The sequence below is a fragment of the Bubalus kerabau genome, chromosome 7 (assembly GCF_029407905.1).
Source record: "Bubalus kerabau isolate K-KA32 ecotype Philippines breed swamp buffalo chromosome 7, PCC_UOA_SB_1v2, whole genome shotgun sequence".
Taxonomy (NCBI): Eukaryota; Metazoa; Chordata; class Mammalia; order Artiodactyla; family Bovidae; genus Bubalus; species Bubalus kerabau.
This window is the reverse complement of record NC_073630.1, coordinates 108,324,931-108,339,995: the sequence shown is the minus strand read 5'-3', so window position 1 is coordinate 108,339,995 and position 15,065 is coordinate 108,324,931. Positions and strand designations below refer to the sequence as shown.

General features: G+C 46.7%; 1 protein-coding gene across 2 annotated transcripts in view; it reads left to right on the top strand.

Annotated features, from left to right (window-relative positions):
• The first annotated feature begins 5,885 nt into the window (after positions 1 to 5,885).
• STK32B (serine/threonine kinase 32B) overlaps positions 5,886 to 15,065 on the top strand; it is a 399,639-nt gene continuing 390,459 nt past the window's right edge. For both annotated transcript variants that reach the window (XM_055589085.1, XM_055589084.1), the window contains exon 1: positions 5,886 to 6,008. In XM_055589085.1, coding sequence (XP_055445060.1) covers positions 5,957 to 6,008 — 52 coding nt within the window. In that variant the 5' untranslated portion in view covers positions 5,886 to 5,956. The remainder of the gene's footprint in view (positions 6,009 to 15,065) is intronic.

Sequence of the window (15,065 nt, the reverse complement as noted above, 5' to 3'; positions counted from 1 at the left end):
CTTGTCATCTGTACCCCATTTCCACATCTGGAAATCTTCCTGGTTGGAAACGAGTCTTGGTGGGGAGGCTGGGGTGGTCAGATTAAACACCTGACTTGGTCTCCTTGACAAAAGACCTCACCCAGACCTGGTAGGAGAATGGAGTTCTTATCTTCTTTGGGCAGTGGGCTTCTGATGACAAGCGTCCAGTGCAATTTCCTCTGTCTCAGTCTTTCAGCACCTGAAAAATCTTTTTCGGTAAAAAATATTTTATGGAGCTGTAAGTAGGAAGAGTTAAGAGCTGACCTTCTATGTGGAATGAAAACATAAACCTCCACTTACCTTTGAAGCATATATACTATGTATTAGCCTTAATTATGCATATGGATTCACTTACATCTCTCATAAATCTATAGCTGTGTAGCTCACATAATCCTTGGGACAAATGATAATTTTATAGATGATGAGACACAGAGAACAACCACAAATCCTCTGCTCTGCCTCCAGGAAACCCTGGACAGCCTTTTATCATAGCAGGTGTCAGGATGCATTTTTACTTGCTGGTCTCCTTAATGCTCCTAGTGCAGCATCTGATACAAAAGACAAGCTCAGGGCATGCTAATTAAAGGGCAAAATGACAACAGGGAAGAAGTCTTTTGCCAGAAACTGTTTGGACATCCCCTCTAACCAAGTTTTTATCAGGTACACTTCTTGTGTTGTGTGCTTCCCAGGTGGCTCAGTGGTAAAGAATCCATCTGCCAATGCAGGAGATGGGGGTTTGATCACTGGGTCAGGAAGATTCCCTGGAGGAGGAAATGGCAACCCCCTCCAGTATTCTTGCTTGGAAAATTCCATGGACAGAGGAGCCTGGAGGGCTATATTCCATGGGGTCGCAAAGAGTCGGACACGACTGAGTGACTAAGCACAGCAACAAAAGAGAGAGGAGGAGGTGACGTAGAAAGACAGAAGGTTGCATGAAGATGGCAGCAAGGATGGGGTCCTACAGCCTTGAGGCAAGGAGGCAGTCCCTGGAGCCATCAGAAGCAGGAAGAAGCCTGTAACTGAGCCCCACCTCAGAGACTCCAGAGGGAATCCACTGTGCAGACAGCTTCATTTCATATTTCTGACTTCCAGAACAGTGAGGAAATATACGTCTGCTGCTTTAAGACACCAAGTTTATGATAACTTTTTACCATAGCCATAGGTGGCAATGGTGGCATTAAGGGCAAGCTACTTGACTCTCTGAGCTTCTTTTTAACCAAAATGAAGGATTTTGGATCCCCTGCAAAATGGGGATTTCCTAGCACCGCCTCTTGACACATAGTAACTTAGGGATGAACCATGAAATGTGCCTTACAAAATCAGGTGTGGATTAGTGTCCACAAGTTTTTTTGAAAATGAAAATATTTCTCATTGTTTTTGCTGATTATTAAAATATTGATAGTACAGAAAATAATATAAAACTACTTTAAAAAGAAAATTAAAATGATCTGAATTTCACAGCCACTATTCCCTACTTCGTTTCTTTAAGATCTTGATACCTATGTTTCAGCTGTGGATTGAAACCTCCACCACTCTGCAACCATTTGGACTTGGCTTTAATCTTTCTATGCTTTTGTGTCTGTCAGTACAGGGGTTATGGTCAAGCCCACTGGCCAGGTTTGTTGTGAGGATTAAAAGGGTGTGATCCATGAAAAGCACTGGAAGTAACAGGCCTGGAATAATATCTATAAATGGGAGAGGACCCAGGGAAGAGGCTGCTTGGAGGGCCATGCTTCCTGCAAACGGCTGGCATGGACCTGGAACCCAGAGAGCGCTCCATACGATGTGTCACAGATGCCATCCTGACCACCCCTGTGCTCCGATACTGCTCCAGCCTCCTGGAACAGCTGAAACCCTCCTTACTCGGCTTCAGTACTTTGCCCAGCTACCCCTTTTTCCTCCCACATGGCTGATTCCTTCTTGTCCTCCTGATCTCAGCTCACACACCATCTCCCTCCAGTTGGCTTCTTTGAATGTGGATAAGGAAGAACAAATCTGACTCCATCTTGGATCTGTTTCCTTTACTTTAACCTTTGTGTTTGTTCTACTGCTTTTGCTACCAGTTAAGAATGTTGAGACTTCCCTGTGGTTAAGAATCTATGCCTGCACTGCAGGGGGTGTGTGTTCAATCCCTGGTCAGGGAACTAAGATCCCACATGCCACACTGTCGCAGGCAAAAAAAATATATGATAGTATTGCCTCTAGCATGAGATATCGATTCATGGGGTTGCAAAGAGTCGGACACGACTGAGCGACTGAACTGAACTGAGCATGAGATATACAGGATAGCCCCTTCTCAAGGCCCTGATCTTTAGAGGTATAACACTTCTCTGTTTATACAGAGATAAAAAGTTGCAGAACAAGGAATAACATTTGCCATGTTGAAGGTTTACAGAAACACTGTGGCCTGACCTAGTGGATAACTGCAAGAACAAAGGATTCTGACACCAGGTAGTTTGGAACAACCAACCACACCCCTTTCCCTTTGAGTAAAAGAGAAGCCTGAATTGTAACTTGGGAAAGATGAAGGTTCTTTTTAAGACACTAGTCCACTATCACCTTGGTCTGCTGGCTTTCCAAATAAAGTCCCTACTCCTTTCCCCAACAGCTTGTCTCCTGATTCATTGGCCTGTCTCGTGGCGAGCAGCACAAACTTGGACTCGATGACTGTTGAGGGGCCTCCCTGTGTGTGTTGCCCTTGTCCTGCACCAGCCTTCTAAACTTCAGCTTCACAGATCCTGTGTTACTCATCACAGGGTCTGTCTTTAGCACCCACCCCAGGACCTGACCCACAGTAAGTGTTCAGAAAATGCTTGTTCAACAAAGGAGGAAGTTCAGTCAGTTCAGTTGCTCAGTCGTATCCAATTCTTTGCAACCCTATGAACCACAGCACGCCAGGCTTCCCTGTTCATACCAACTCCTGGTGCTTGCTCAAACTCATGTCCATGGAGTCAGTGATGCCATCCAACCATCTCATCCTCTGTCGTCCCCTTCTTGAACAAATGCTCATGACTTCTTTCCGTGGGACCCTGCACCTGCCCAGACTCTCAGAACTGGGACAGGGGCTTCCTGTATTCTCACAGCCTCCTAGGGTTCCTTCCACACGACACAGTTTGCAGTTATAGCCTTTGCGTGCGTAACTGTTAATTGAATATCTGTATTCATCAGCTTTTTCCGTGATGATGCTGTGGAACAGCACTTCCCCCCAATCTCAGTGGCTTACAAGAACACTTATTTTTCTTGCTTGTAAGCTTGTAGCTGTTGAAGCAGTCAACATGGGATGGAAAAGAATTTCCAGACACAGAGCATTTCAGAAGGGAGTGAGTTTATTAAGAATAAAGAGCAGAGATAAAGTGGGCACTGTGAGCACAGTGGGCCAGCCTCCTGACAGACCACGGAGAATTGATAGTTTTTCTGGATTAGTAGCCAATTTTAATAGCCTTGGGAAAAAGAAAATCCCTGCTGGAAAATTGGCATTAGGTGACTGGGTAGGGTGCTATAGGGTGACTACTGAGATGGGCATTTTTGCCTAATATTGGGTCAAAAAGCCTGCTGGTGCTGATCAAGGGGGGCTTTTGGAAATGGTTTCAAAGGGGCTCAGTCAGCTTTGGAGGTGACCTTGGTTCTGTACTCTGCTACTATGGCTTTGATACAAACCACACCCCACACCTATGGCCCTGGGGCAGGACTCAACAGCAGCTCTGCTTCAGATTACATGTGGGGTTCAGTGTGCCCCTTGGGGTTCAGAGGCTACCCAAGGCCAGCGCTTCTCATGGTGGATGGCAGAAGGACAAGAGAGCTGAAACATGTGACATCTTAAGGCTGTCACTCAGAACCGGTACACCATCACTTCCCCCATAGACCAGTGGCCAAACTAAGTTCAATGGCATGCTCCATGTCAGTGGTTAGAAAGTAAGAAATGCCCCCTTATCCCAGTGAGCCATGTCAAGGACAGGGAGAGATGAACTGTGAGCCCAGAGTACAATTTACACCATAGCTCCTTATGGAAGATAATACTAACACTTGTGTTGTGTTTATTGTGTTCCACGTAGCAACATCATTTATTCTGCATAACAACCCTAGGGAGGGTGAAAATACCATTATTATCATACCCATGTTATGGGTGAACAAACTGAGGCCAGCAGAGGTTAAGTAATTTACCCAAGTTAACCTGCTAGAGAGTGTCAAAGTGAGGTGAAATCTGGGAGGAACGGGACCCAGTGCTCATGCCTGTCACCATCCCTCCTCCTGCCTTGATCTGGGGGCTGTACCTGCTTTATCTTGGTTCATTATATTGCTCACTATAGCCTGGCCACTCAGCCAATGCTTGTCAGTAAAATGAAAAGCAAGAAATATTTATTCATCATTGTTATGTCCCTGGGCCCTGTTACCCACTTTTATAAATATGATGTGATAGAATCCTCATAGCAATGCTGGGGAGTTAATACCAACCTCCCCATTTCACAGATGGGAACTCGAAGTTGGAACTGCACAGAGACTGTAAGTGGTGGAAGCAGGTCTGTGAATGAGGCTTGTCTGACCCATGAGGCCTAGTGGTTTGGGCCAGTCCTGAAACTTTGGCTGGATGGGGCTGGCTCCCAGGGCTCACTCACCTCCCATTGTCTCCGGGAGGTTTCTTGTGATGTTAGAGAACCATCTCACCCATCCATAGTCTCCTTCTCCCCCTCGTCTCCCAGAGAGAGAGACAGAGACAGAGGCAAAACTAGGGGGCTGGGAAAAAGGATGGGGGAAGTGAAAGAACCGCTGCTTTCTATTAATACGAAGCACAGACGGTGGCTGAAGACGCCCAGTAGATGGCAGGATGTGGCCAACGATCCTGGGTGCCTGGCGCGCTGTGCGGGCGGGACTGCACTGCGCGGGTAACCTGCGGGTCCCTCTGAGAGTCCGCGCTCGCCCCAGGAGAGCCTTGGGGCTCACGCATCGCACCCCCGTCTTAAGCATCCCCGTCCCTTTTGCTAACAGGCTTTAGTTCAGTTTCAGGGGACTCCCGAGGCCCATGCGCAGCCAGTCCTAGGGAGAATGATTTGGAGGCAAACTCCGCCCCCTTTGGGACTCAGTTTCCCCCGTAGAATGCAGGGGAGAAATTGAGTCCGAGAGGGTCCAGACTCATTAAACATTTAGAAAACACCAAGAGGAAAGACGTCTGCTGCAGAATTGCCCGGGACTCTGCTCAAGTGGGCAAATAAGGTCAATGGGGCGTCCGAGGGGCTCCCTCCGCAGCCAGCGCCGACTAACCGAAGAGCTCCTTTACCCCTGAACCTCAGTCTACCCAACTCTAAAATGGGCAATAGTGGTTTTTGGAGGTGACAGAGGATTGCGCTTCTAAAGCGTTTGGCTGGGGCCCGGCGCACACTAGATGGCTCCCGACTTGCTTAACGCCGGGAGGTGAGCGCCCGACTCCTCTGGGCGGACCCGGCGCTCAGTTCAGGTGCCCGCGTCGACTCTTCCCACACCCGCTGGCCCGCAGCGCCCGCCGCGCCCCCTCCTCCAGGCCGCCCTCGGGGCTGCGCTCGCGCGCCCCCTCTGCGCAGCCCGCGCCCATCGCCTCCTTCCCCTCCTGTTCCTCCTCCTCCTCCCGCGCCGCCTCCGGTCTCCAGTGAGGAGCGCGGCTCCGTGTGGCCCCGGCGCTGGGAGCTCCCGCGTTCTCGGGTGCGTGCGGGCGCCTGGAACCCGGCCCGGAGGACGAGCTAGCGTGGCCGGGGCGCGGCGGGAACGCCGGGAGAGCGCCGCCAGGGACAGGGGGACGCCCGGGAAGAGGGGGCGCGGTTCCCGCCCCTGCGCGGCGCTCGGCCCCCTCCGGCTTGGCGCGCGGCGGCAGCCGGGACTGGACGCTCGCGGCGCATCCGCACCCCGCGCGGCGCGCCCCGCATCCCGGCAGCCGGGCATGTAGCAGCGGCAGCCGCCGCGGCGGAATATGGGCGGGAACCACTCCCACAAGCCCCCGGTGTTTGACGAGAATGAGGAAGGTAAGAGGGCTTCGGTCGGGCAGTCCTCCTTCCCCCGTTACCCTCGGCTTGAGTGCGGGCTGCGCGCCCGACCCGTGCCGGGCGCGGGGCTTTCCTCCGAGGCAACTCCTCTGTTTCGGCGCCCCTTTAGGGGGGCCCGGGAGACGGCGCCCAGGGAGGGCCGGGCGCGGATTCCTAGGGAAGGGAGAACGCCGAGGCTTCACTTGGGGAGACAGGAGGGACAAGTGGACTTCGGAGGCAAGTCCGGATGTTGATCGGGCTCCGGGGAAGCTGAGGTCCCCCCTTAGAGCCGGCGGCTGCAGAAGGCGGTGTGTGTGTGTGTGTGTGTGTGTGCGTGTGCGTGTGTGTGTGTGTGTGTGCGCGCGTATGCGCGCGCGCGTGCGTGTGTACTATGCATTTGGTCTGGTGCACCGGCAGGTTCCATGCTGCCCTCCTCGTTCGCCCAGAACAGCCTGGGGAAACTTTTCCTGGTTAAACTCTTGAGGCCGGGCGGAAAGCGTCCCGCTGTTGGCCGCCTCCCAGGTGAAGGAGACGGTCCAACCGCGTCGAAACTCCAGAACTGGGTTCCTGCGGCTCAGGTCGGTAGAGCTTGGTGTTTGGACCAGCAGAACCCCTTTCCCAGCGCTTTGTGTCTGTGGGGCAACTTCCTTAACTTCTCTGAAACCTTCCTTTCTTATCTAGGAGATGAGACACATGATAAACGCCCTCTACCTTAGGGGATTGTTTGAAACTTAACCACTGGTAATCCATGTGAGAAGTGCCTTGTAAATACAATCAGTACCGAGCTCTGCACATAGTGTTGTTTATCTGGTAACTCTGCCTGTGAAAGCTCCGTTTCCTATTGCACCGGTTTCTCCAGTCTCTTGTGCCCTCAATAAGAGCCAGGACTACTGAACACATTTCATGTACCAGACACTGTTCTGGGCTTTATATGTCCTCACTCAGGCCTCACGGCAACCCTAGGAGGTGGGTACCTTTGTTGTTCCATTTTACAGGTGAAGAAAGGGATGTGTCCCTGCTGGCTTGGAGGCTGGACACTCTTGCCCTGGAGACAGTAGGCTTTGGGGCACTGGTCATGGTCTCGAGATTTTCCAAGGCTGTACATGCATGCATGCTCAGTTGTGTCCGACTCTTTGCAGCCCTAGGGACTGTCACCTTCCAGGCTCTTCTGTCCGTGGAATATTCCAGGCAAGAATGCTGGAGTGGGTTGCTATGCCTTCCGCCAGGGAATCTTCCCAACCCAGGGATTGAACCCACTTCTCTTGCATCTCCTGCCTTGGCAGGTGGATTTTTTGCCTGGGAAGTCTGAGATTGCAGATGGTAGTCAAAAGCTCACCCCACAGTCCCTCTGAGAAGAATACCTGAGTACAGTCAGCGTAATTGAGTCAGGCCCCTCTGGCCCTTTCTTACAGGAGTTCCCAGTCTGGTGGCACTGAGGACCATGCTAAGGGCTGTAAGTGGGGCCAGTGTAGGATTTGGGGACCCAAGGAGGATTGATCCCTTCCTGTTTGTTATTCTGGAGCACAGGTAGGTGGGGAGCCAGGAGTGGACAGAGAACAGGTAGACAGGTGGGTGGGGGAGGCCCTTGTGTGTTCCAGAAAGCATTCAGACACCGTGTAGCTGAACACTTTCCCCAACCAAGCTCACAATAACCCTGAACTGCTCTATGGAAAGCAAAGTGATCTCGACACTGAAATTGATATTTAAATGTGTGCTCTGCTAGGGACATCTTGCTTGAGGTGGACGTGGGGCAGGCCTGTTCCTCTGGGAGCCTTTTTGTCCTGTGAGGTTACATTCAGAACTTCTCAGACCCTGTGAGAAGATACAAACTCATTGATAGATGGAGAGGATGACTTGGGTCAAAACCTTTCTATTTTCAACAAGTCAAAAGTTTCCTGTCTATTTTGGGGAAGGGACCAATGCTGGTCTGCTCAGGCTTCTATTATTATAACAAGATACCACAGATTCTTAGACATTAGAATCTGTTGGTGATGGTGGCTTGAACAACAGAAATTTATTTTCTCACTGTTTTGGAGGCTGGAAGTCCAAGATCAAGGTGCCTTCAGGGTGGGTTTCCAGCAAGGGTTCTCTTCCTGGCTGGTAGACAGCCTCCTCCTTGGGTCTTCACATGGTCTTCCTGTGTGTGCTCCAGAGATAGAGATCTCTGGTTGCTCTTCCTCTTCTTATAAGAATGCCAATCCAATAGGGTTAGGGCCCTACCCTTATAACATGACTGACTATTAATTATCTCCTTAGAAGTCCTCTCCAGATATAGTCATATTGAAGGCTGAAGCTTCAGCATCTGAAGTTTGGTGGGGACACAGTTTAGTCTATAGCAGGATACTTGGATAAAGGCCATGGACTCCTTTCCAGAGAAAAGCACACAATTTTATCACTCCCGATTTTAGAGGTTCATGGTACTAGCCTGGGTCAAAGGTAATTTAGATAATTTTCTTAATGTCTTTCTTTTATTTACAGAGGAAGTTTTTGTCCCTTATATCGACAACTTTTTTCTTTATTCCGGGAACTTTGCTTTAAAATATTTATTGGCAAAATAGTTATATCTAGCAGAGCCACCTTTTGATTTTCCTGCTATTCCTCATTCCGAAAGTGGTCAGGCTCAAGGTCAATTGGTTAAAGCCCAAGGTTAGGACTCTCATTTTACCAGTTTCCAGCTCGGTGAAACATTAACTTGTTTGGTTTTGCCAGTCTATTTCTCAACACCTGTGCAAGTTGATTCATTGATTTCATAGGCATTTACTGATCATCTTTTCTGCACTCACCCCTGTGTTGGGCAACAGGACTACGAGGAAGGTGGAGGCAAGCTTCTAACCCTCAGGGAGCTTGCAGGACAGATAGCCAGGATGATGCAAGGAGCTCAAGGGACTTTGGTATCTTGCAAGAGGGACCCTAACCCTGGGACAGGGAGGAGGGGTCAGAGGAGACTTCCTCTTAGACTAAACCTTGCAGAAATGGTATGAGTTCCCAGGAAGGAGAGGTTGGTAGAGAGGGGAAGGGTATTTCAGAGGGAGGGAACAGAATATGCAAAGGTAGATCAGATCAGATCAGTCGCTCAGTCGTGTCCGACTCTTTGCGACCCCATGAATCGCAGCATGCCAGGCCTCCCTGTCCATCACCAACTCCCGGAGTTCACTGAGACTCAAGTCCATCGAGTCAGTGATGCCATCCAGCCATCTCATCCTCTGTTGTCCCCTTCTCCTCTTGCCCCCAATCCCTCCCAGCATCAGAGTCTTTTCCAATGAGTCAACTCTTCGCATGAGGTGGCCAGAGTACTGGAGTTTTAGCTTTAGCATCTAAACATGGCTCACTGGGGAGACTGTAGGAACTTTAGTACTCCTGCAGTGTGGCGTGTGAGGAGGGAAGCCTCAGGTCCTGAGTGCTGGGCTGATCTTAAAGAACCCAGTGGCCATGTGTTTGGAATCGACCTTATGGGCACCTGTGGTCATGGAAGAATTTTAAACAGGGCAGTGACGTGGTCCAGCCAAAGAACATGCTCTTGCAAACCAGAGTTGTTGGGTTGAAGATGCAGATACCTCCTCAACCGGAACAAACCTGGTTTGTAAGTAATTTAAAGCTAAACTCTAACTGGAAATTTGCCATTGCATCATTGCACCATAACCGTCTTGTGTCCAGGTAATATTAAAAACTCTAGCTTAGTGATGCATTGTGTGGACTCCTTTTCATACCTAATTGGGAATCATTATCACAGCTCAGCCAGGGAGGTCTCTGCACCTGCATTTTACTAGAGGGGTTACAGAGCCCTCCAGAAAACTCACTAAGGTCCCGTGGCCTATGTGGGAATGGACTCACCCCCAGGCCTCTTTACTCCAGCGTCTGGTACCTGACATTGTTCCCTGTGCCACATCTGGAGACCTACAGGAAAATTCATCTCTCACAGATATGTAGGGCCGATGCAGAATGAGACTAGCACATGTATCACAATATGATAGCGGTCTCTTTATGCAAATGTCTACAGGAAGATAGTAACAATACACCTTGAATGCACTTGATCATTTACAATAATCAGCTACCATCTTCAAAAAACATTTTGTTGAGCAGTCATATCATAATACACATTCTGGGAATGAAAGCAAAATCATCTCCCTTTCTCGATTTGTGGCAAAATTGTTTTTACATTTTTTGTTTGTTTGTTTCCTTTACTGTCCTTATCTATGTCTAGACGTTTTTACATAAGGATACACTTGTCACAATAAAATGCTTTTTGCTTTTTCTCTTGGCACCGTATTTTAAGTAGATTATGTTGTTATAATGTCTTCAAAGTTAATATTTTAATGGGCTGTAATATTCCATCTGATGGAACTATCATAATTTACGTAAATCTTTTCTTGTTGTTAGACATGCAGGCTGTTGTCAGTTTTTCATCTTTATAAGTAAGTTGATTGAAAATTTTATACATAAAGCATTTCTCCTTTTTAAAGTGAATTCCTTAAAATTAGATTCAAGGAGTGAGATTATTAGATCAAAAGAATTGAATACTTTCTAGGATTTCAGAAACATGTTCTTAAATTATATTTCTAAAGGGTTTTTTAAAAATCAATGTTGTATCAACTTATGGCCTGCACCCACATTTGAAGGTATTGATTTTACAACCTTGTAACCAGCTGTGGGTATTCTCATTTTAGAGTTTCAGGAGTTAAAGGGACATTTAAAAGGAAATGTTATTTCTTTTTATAATTATTGGGTTATAATTATTGGGTCAGGTAACTTTGCATGCAGCCTAGAACATGAAAATATCTTCTTTGTTTAAATACATATACGACAAAAGTTGTTTTTCTCTGTGCATGTTCAGATGATGAAGGCAATTAAAAAAATCACTCCCTGAAGTTGCAATCATGATTCACTTAGACAGTCTTTTAAACCCGGGGTGTCCTTGTCATTGTGATTCACAAAGTGACTGAGATCTCTAATGCTGCAGGATTCACGCCCAACTTTGTCTTCAGTCTTTTAGTGATGGAGCAAGCTCACTTATGTTATACATTGCTTTCCATCCTTGTATTAATACCAGTTATGGCTTGTGCAAAAGGTGGAAGTGAAAAATATTCTGAGGAACCTCAGAATTGCTTTGAATGAACTTTGCTCTCATAATGTGGAGAGATGCCATGTAAGGGATGTGGGCTTATGGGCTTGGTATCATGTGTACCAGGCATGTGTGTGTCTAATGCAGGAGTCTAAGATGTGAGAATTACATTTGAAGATCTATGCCTCATTTAAAAATTCATGTTGATTCCTCTTGTACACGGGGGATTAAGAAAATGGCCATGAATCAATCTGAGAGGTGAGGTAGAAGTGAACTGTTGCATGCATTTATACCTTTCAGCCCTTCTAGAAAGTAAGCATGGTTTTCATAAGGATAAACCACGTTTCAATCATCTCTATAAAATCAGACAACTGTGTACATACTATTGGATTTCATTGACCCTAAGGCACACATTTCCCCGTGTTTTAATGTTTCTGAAATTGGGATGTGCTTTATGATGACTGCGGATCATGGTGGTACTTGTGATATAGTTTTGTTATTTGCATGTGCTGTTCATAGTTGTTCCTACTAACATTCATAAAAGGAGCTCTTTCAAGGGATGTGAAAGAATCACACCAGCGGCTAACTGGCAGCATTTCTTCCTTTTTGGTGGCGCATAAAGTGAGTGTATTTAATGTGGATGGAATCTGAAACGAGATGGAATAGGGCATGCCAGCCTCCATCAGCTGCAAGTGACCGAAAAGCAGCATGAGTTCCTTTGAAAGTAGTTAATTGGCTCTGGTTCCCTCTCAATGCTATTACTCTGGTCCAAGCCAGGGTCACCTCTCTTGCTTAGGTTATAACAATAACCTCCTTACTTTTCCTCTTCCTGCTTTCAGTGGCACCTCCATGCAGCAACTCGAATGATCCTGTTAACATGGACTTCATTTTTTTCATGCATTTGTCTCCTTCTAAGGAGGAGGAGAGACAAAGGACAAAGAGTTGCAAAGAGTCAGATACGACTGGAGGACTGAACAACAACCGCCACAACAAGGAGTTAAAAGCTCCTTAAAGTAGGGATATGGTGTGATTGATTCACCGTTGTGTTCCCGAGGCCCAGAAGAACACCTGGCACATAATAGATGCCCAATACACATTTGATGGATGGATGAGTGAACCAGTGAATGGAGATGTAAATCTCATCAGTTGTGGCTGGACCAGGTTCCTGAATCTGAATATCATCAGAAATCTTCCTTCTTGAATTCTCTCCTCTGTGAGGCTCCAAGTGGGCTTAGAGGAGCTAAGCCCTCCCATGGAGGAGCCCTTACCACCCCCAGGCTCACAGCCCCACAGCTCCAAGTGTGGGGAAGGGGATATCTTTTTCACCATCATTGCAGAGAACATTCTAGGGTTAGTTCTGATGGATTCTGATAAGGTCCTGGGTCAAGGCTGTGAACAGGGAGGCCCTAACTGGTTGAGCTGGATCACATATCCACCCTTGGATTCAGGGGGTGGCATTGGTTCCCTTTGAGGCATTTGGATTAAGAAGATTAAAACAACAACAACAACAACAAAACTCTTTCTTTTGTATTAGAGTATAGCCGATTAACAATGTTATGATGATTTCAGGTGGACAGCAAGGGACCCAGCCATACATATATATGTATCCATTGTCCCCCAAACTCCTTTCTCATCCATGCTGCCACATAACATTGAGCAGAGTTCCCTGTGCTACACAGTAGGGCCTTGTTGGTTATCCATTTTAAATACAGCAAGTCTACATTTTGATCCCAAACTCTCTAACTATCCCTTCCCCCCATCCTTCCCCCCTCTCCCGACACCAGCAACCAAAGTTCTTTTTCTCAGTCTGTGAATCTACCTCTGTTTTGTACGTAAGTTCATTTGTATCATTTCTTTTTAGATTCCACACATAAGGGATGTCATATGATATTTTTCCTTCTCCGTCTGACTTACTTCACTTAGTATGACACTCTCTAGTTCCATCCATGTTGCTGCAAATGGCATTATTTCATTCTTTTTAATGGCTGAGTAATATTCCATTGTTTATATGTACCACATTTTCTTTTGGATTGAGATTTATGAAGAATATTCTCAATGGATATTGGAGTATCCACAGAAGAAGGGAAGTGGGTCCTGGGGCAGGCAGGTAATTACAAACAGAAGCATCCACACCAGTGCTTATTGTTTTTATGTTCCATGAACCATGGTTTGGAAGCCTTTGGCTTACCATATTTCATTATTTGTTTGGTTGCATGTCCACTTCTGCGCTAGACTTCCTAAAGAGCAGCAGTTCTTTCCTTTTCACCTTTGTGTTTGTAAGGCCTAGAAAGGGGCCACTGAAGGCCCTTGGCCACTCTTTGTTGATTGAGAGATGAGAGTAAGCATTTGCTGGGGGCCAATTTCTTGCATTCTTCTGGGTCCAGAAGCTATTGGGAAACAAATGGAGAAATTCCAGACATATTATTAATGAAGTTGGTTTGGAAAACTGACTTGGATTGGAGTCTAGAATGGTCTTTTTATTCTTGTCCCTTAATTTCAACCTTGACACTTACTTGAGTAGAGAACTGTCTGTAAAGTTTGCTCTGGGACTATAATTCTCAATTTCAAAGAACTCCCATGAAATTTCTAAAAAATAGCAACCAGCAGTGATCAATGGGTATCAGACTCTTGCATAAGGTGATTTGGGCTGTCATTTCTCTTCCCTTTGAGTCAGAATGCAGAGGTTCCCCCTACTGCTTTCTGGGTGAGACAAACTTCCTGCTTCATGGGACATAAAAGGATGGGTTGAGTGGAGATGGCTCTCAGGATATGAACTGGAGTGAATAGGGTGTTAAGATGGTGGCAGGATTTGTTTTGAGTCTTGAGGGAAGTGTTTGAATGCCTTGAGAGAAAAAGGATCAGTATTTTAGGAGGATCAAACAGCCTAAGCTAGCACTGAGCTTAGGCATTTTCCTGAAAGAATTGGAAGGAACAAAATATTCATAGCAATAGTCAGTTGTCTAAAATCTGGACTCTGAGCAATTGCAGACAGAGAAAGAGAAACTGTCCTACAGGGAACAGTGAAGGTCCTGATCATTGAAAAAGCAAGACAGTCCAGAAAAACATCTATTTCTGCTTTATTGACTATGCCAAATCCTTTGACTGTGTGGATCATGATAAACTGTGGAAAATTCTTCAAGAGATGGGAATACCAGAGCACCTGACCTGCCTATTGAGAAACCTGTATGCAGGTCAGGAAGCAACAGTTAGAACTGGACATGGAACAACAGACTGATGCCAAATCAGGAAAGGAGTACATCAAGGCTGTATATTGTCACCCTACTTATTTAACTTATATGCAGAGCACATCATGAGAAACGCTGGGCTGGAGGAAGCACAAGCTGGAATCAAGATTGCCGGGAGAAATATCAATAACCTCAGATATGCAGATGACACCACCCTTATGGCAGAAAGTGAAGAGAAACTAAAGAACCTCTTGATGAAAGTGAAAAAGGAGAGTGAAAAGTTTGCTTAAAACTCAACATTCAGAAAACTAAGATCATGGCATCCGGTCCCATCACTTCATGGGAAATAGATGGGAAAACAGTGGAAACAGTGGCTGACTTTACTTTTCTGGGCTCCAAAATCACTGCAGATGGTGATTGCAGCCCTGAAATAAAAGATGCTTACTCCTTGGAAGGAAAGTTATGACCAACCTAGACAGCATATTAAAAAGCAAAGACATTACTTTGCCAACAAAGGTCAGTCTAATCAAAGTTATGGTTTTTCTAGTAGTCATGTATGGATGTGAGAGTTGGACTATAAAGAAAGATGAGCACAGAAGAATTGATGCTTTTGAACTGTGGTGTTGGAGAAGACTCTTGAGAGTCCCTTGGACTGCGAGGAGATCCAACCAGTCCATCCTAAAGGAGATCCGTCCTGGGTGTTCATTGGAAGGACTGATGTTGAAGCTGAAACTCCAGTACTTTGGCCATGTGATGCAAAGTGCTGACTCACTGGAAAAAACCCTGATGCTGGGAAAGATGGAGGGCAGGAGG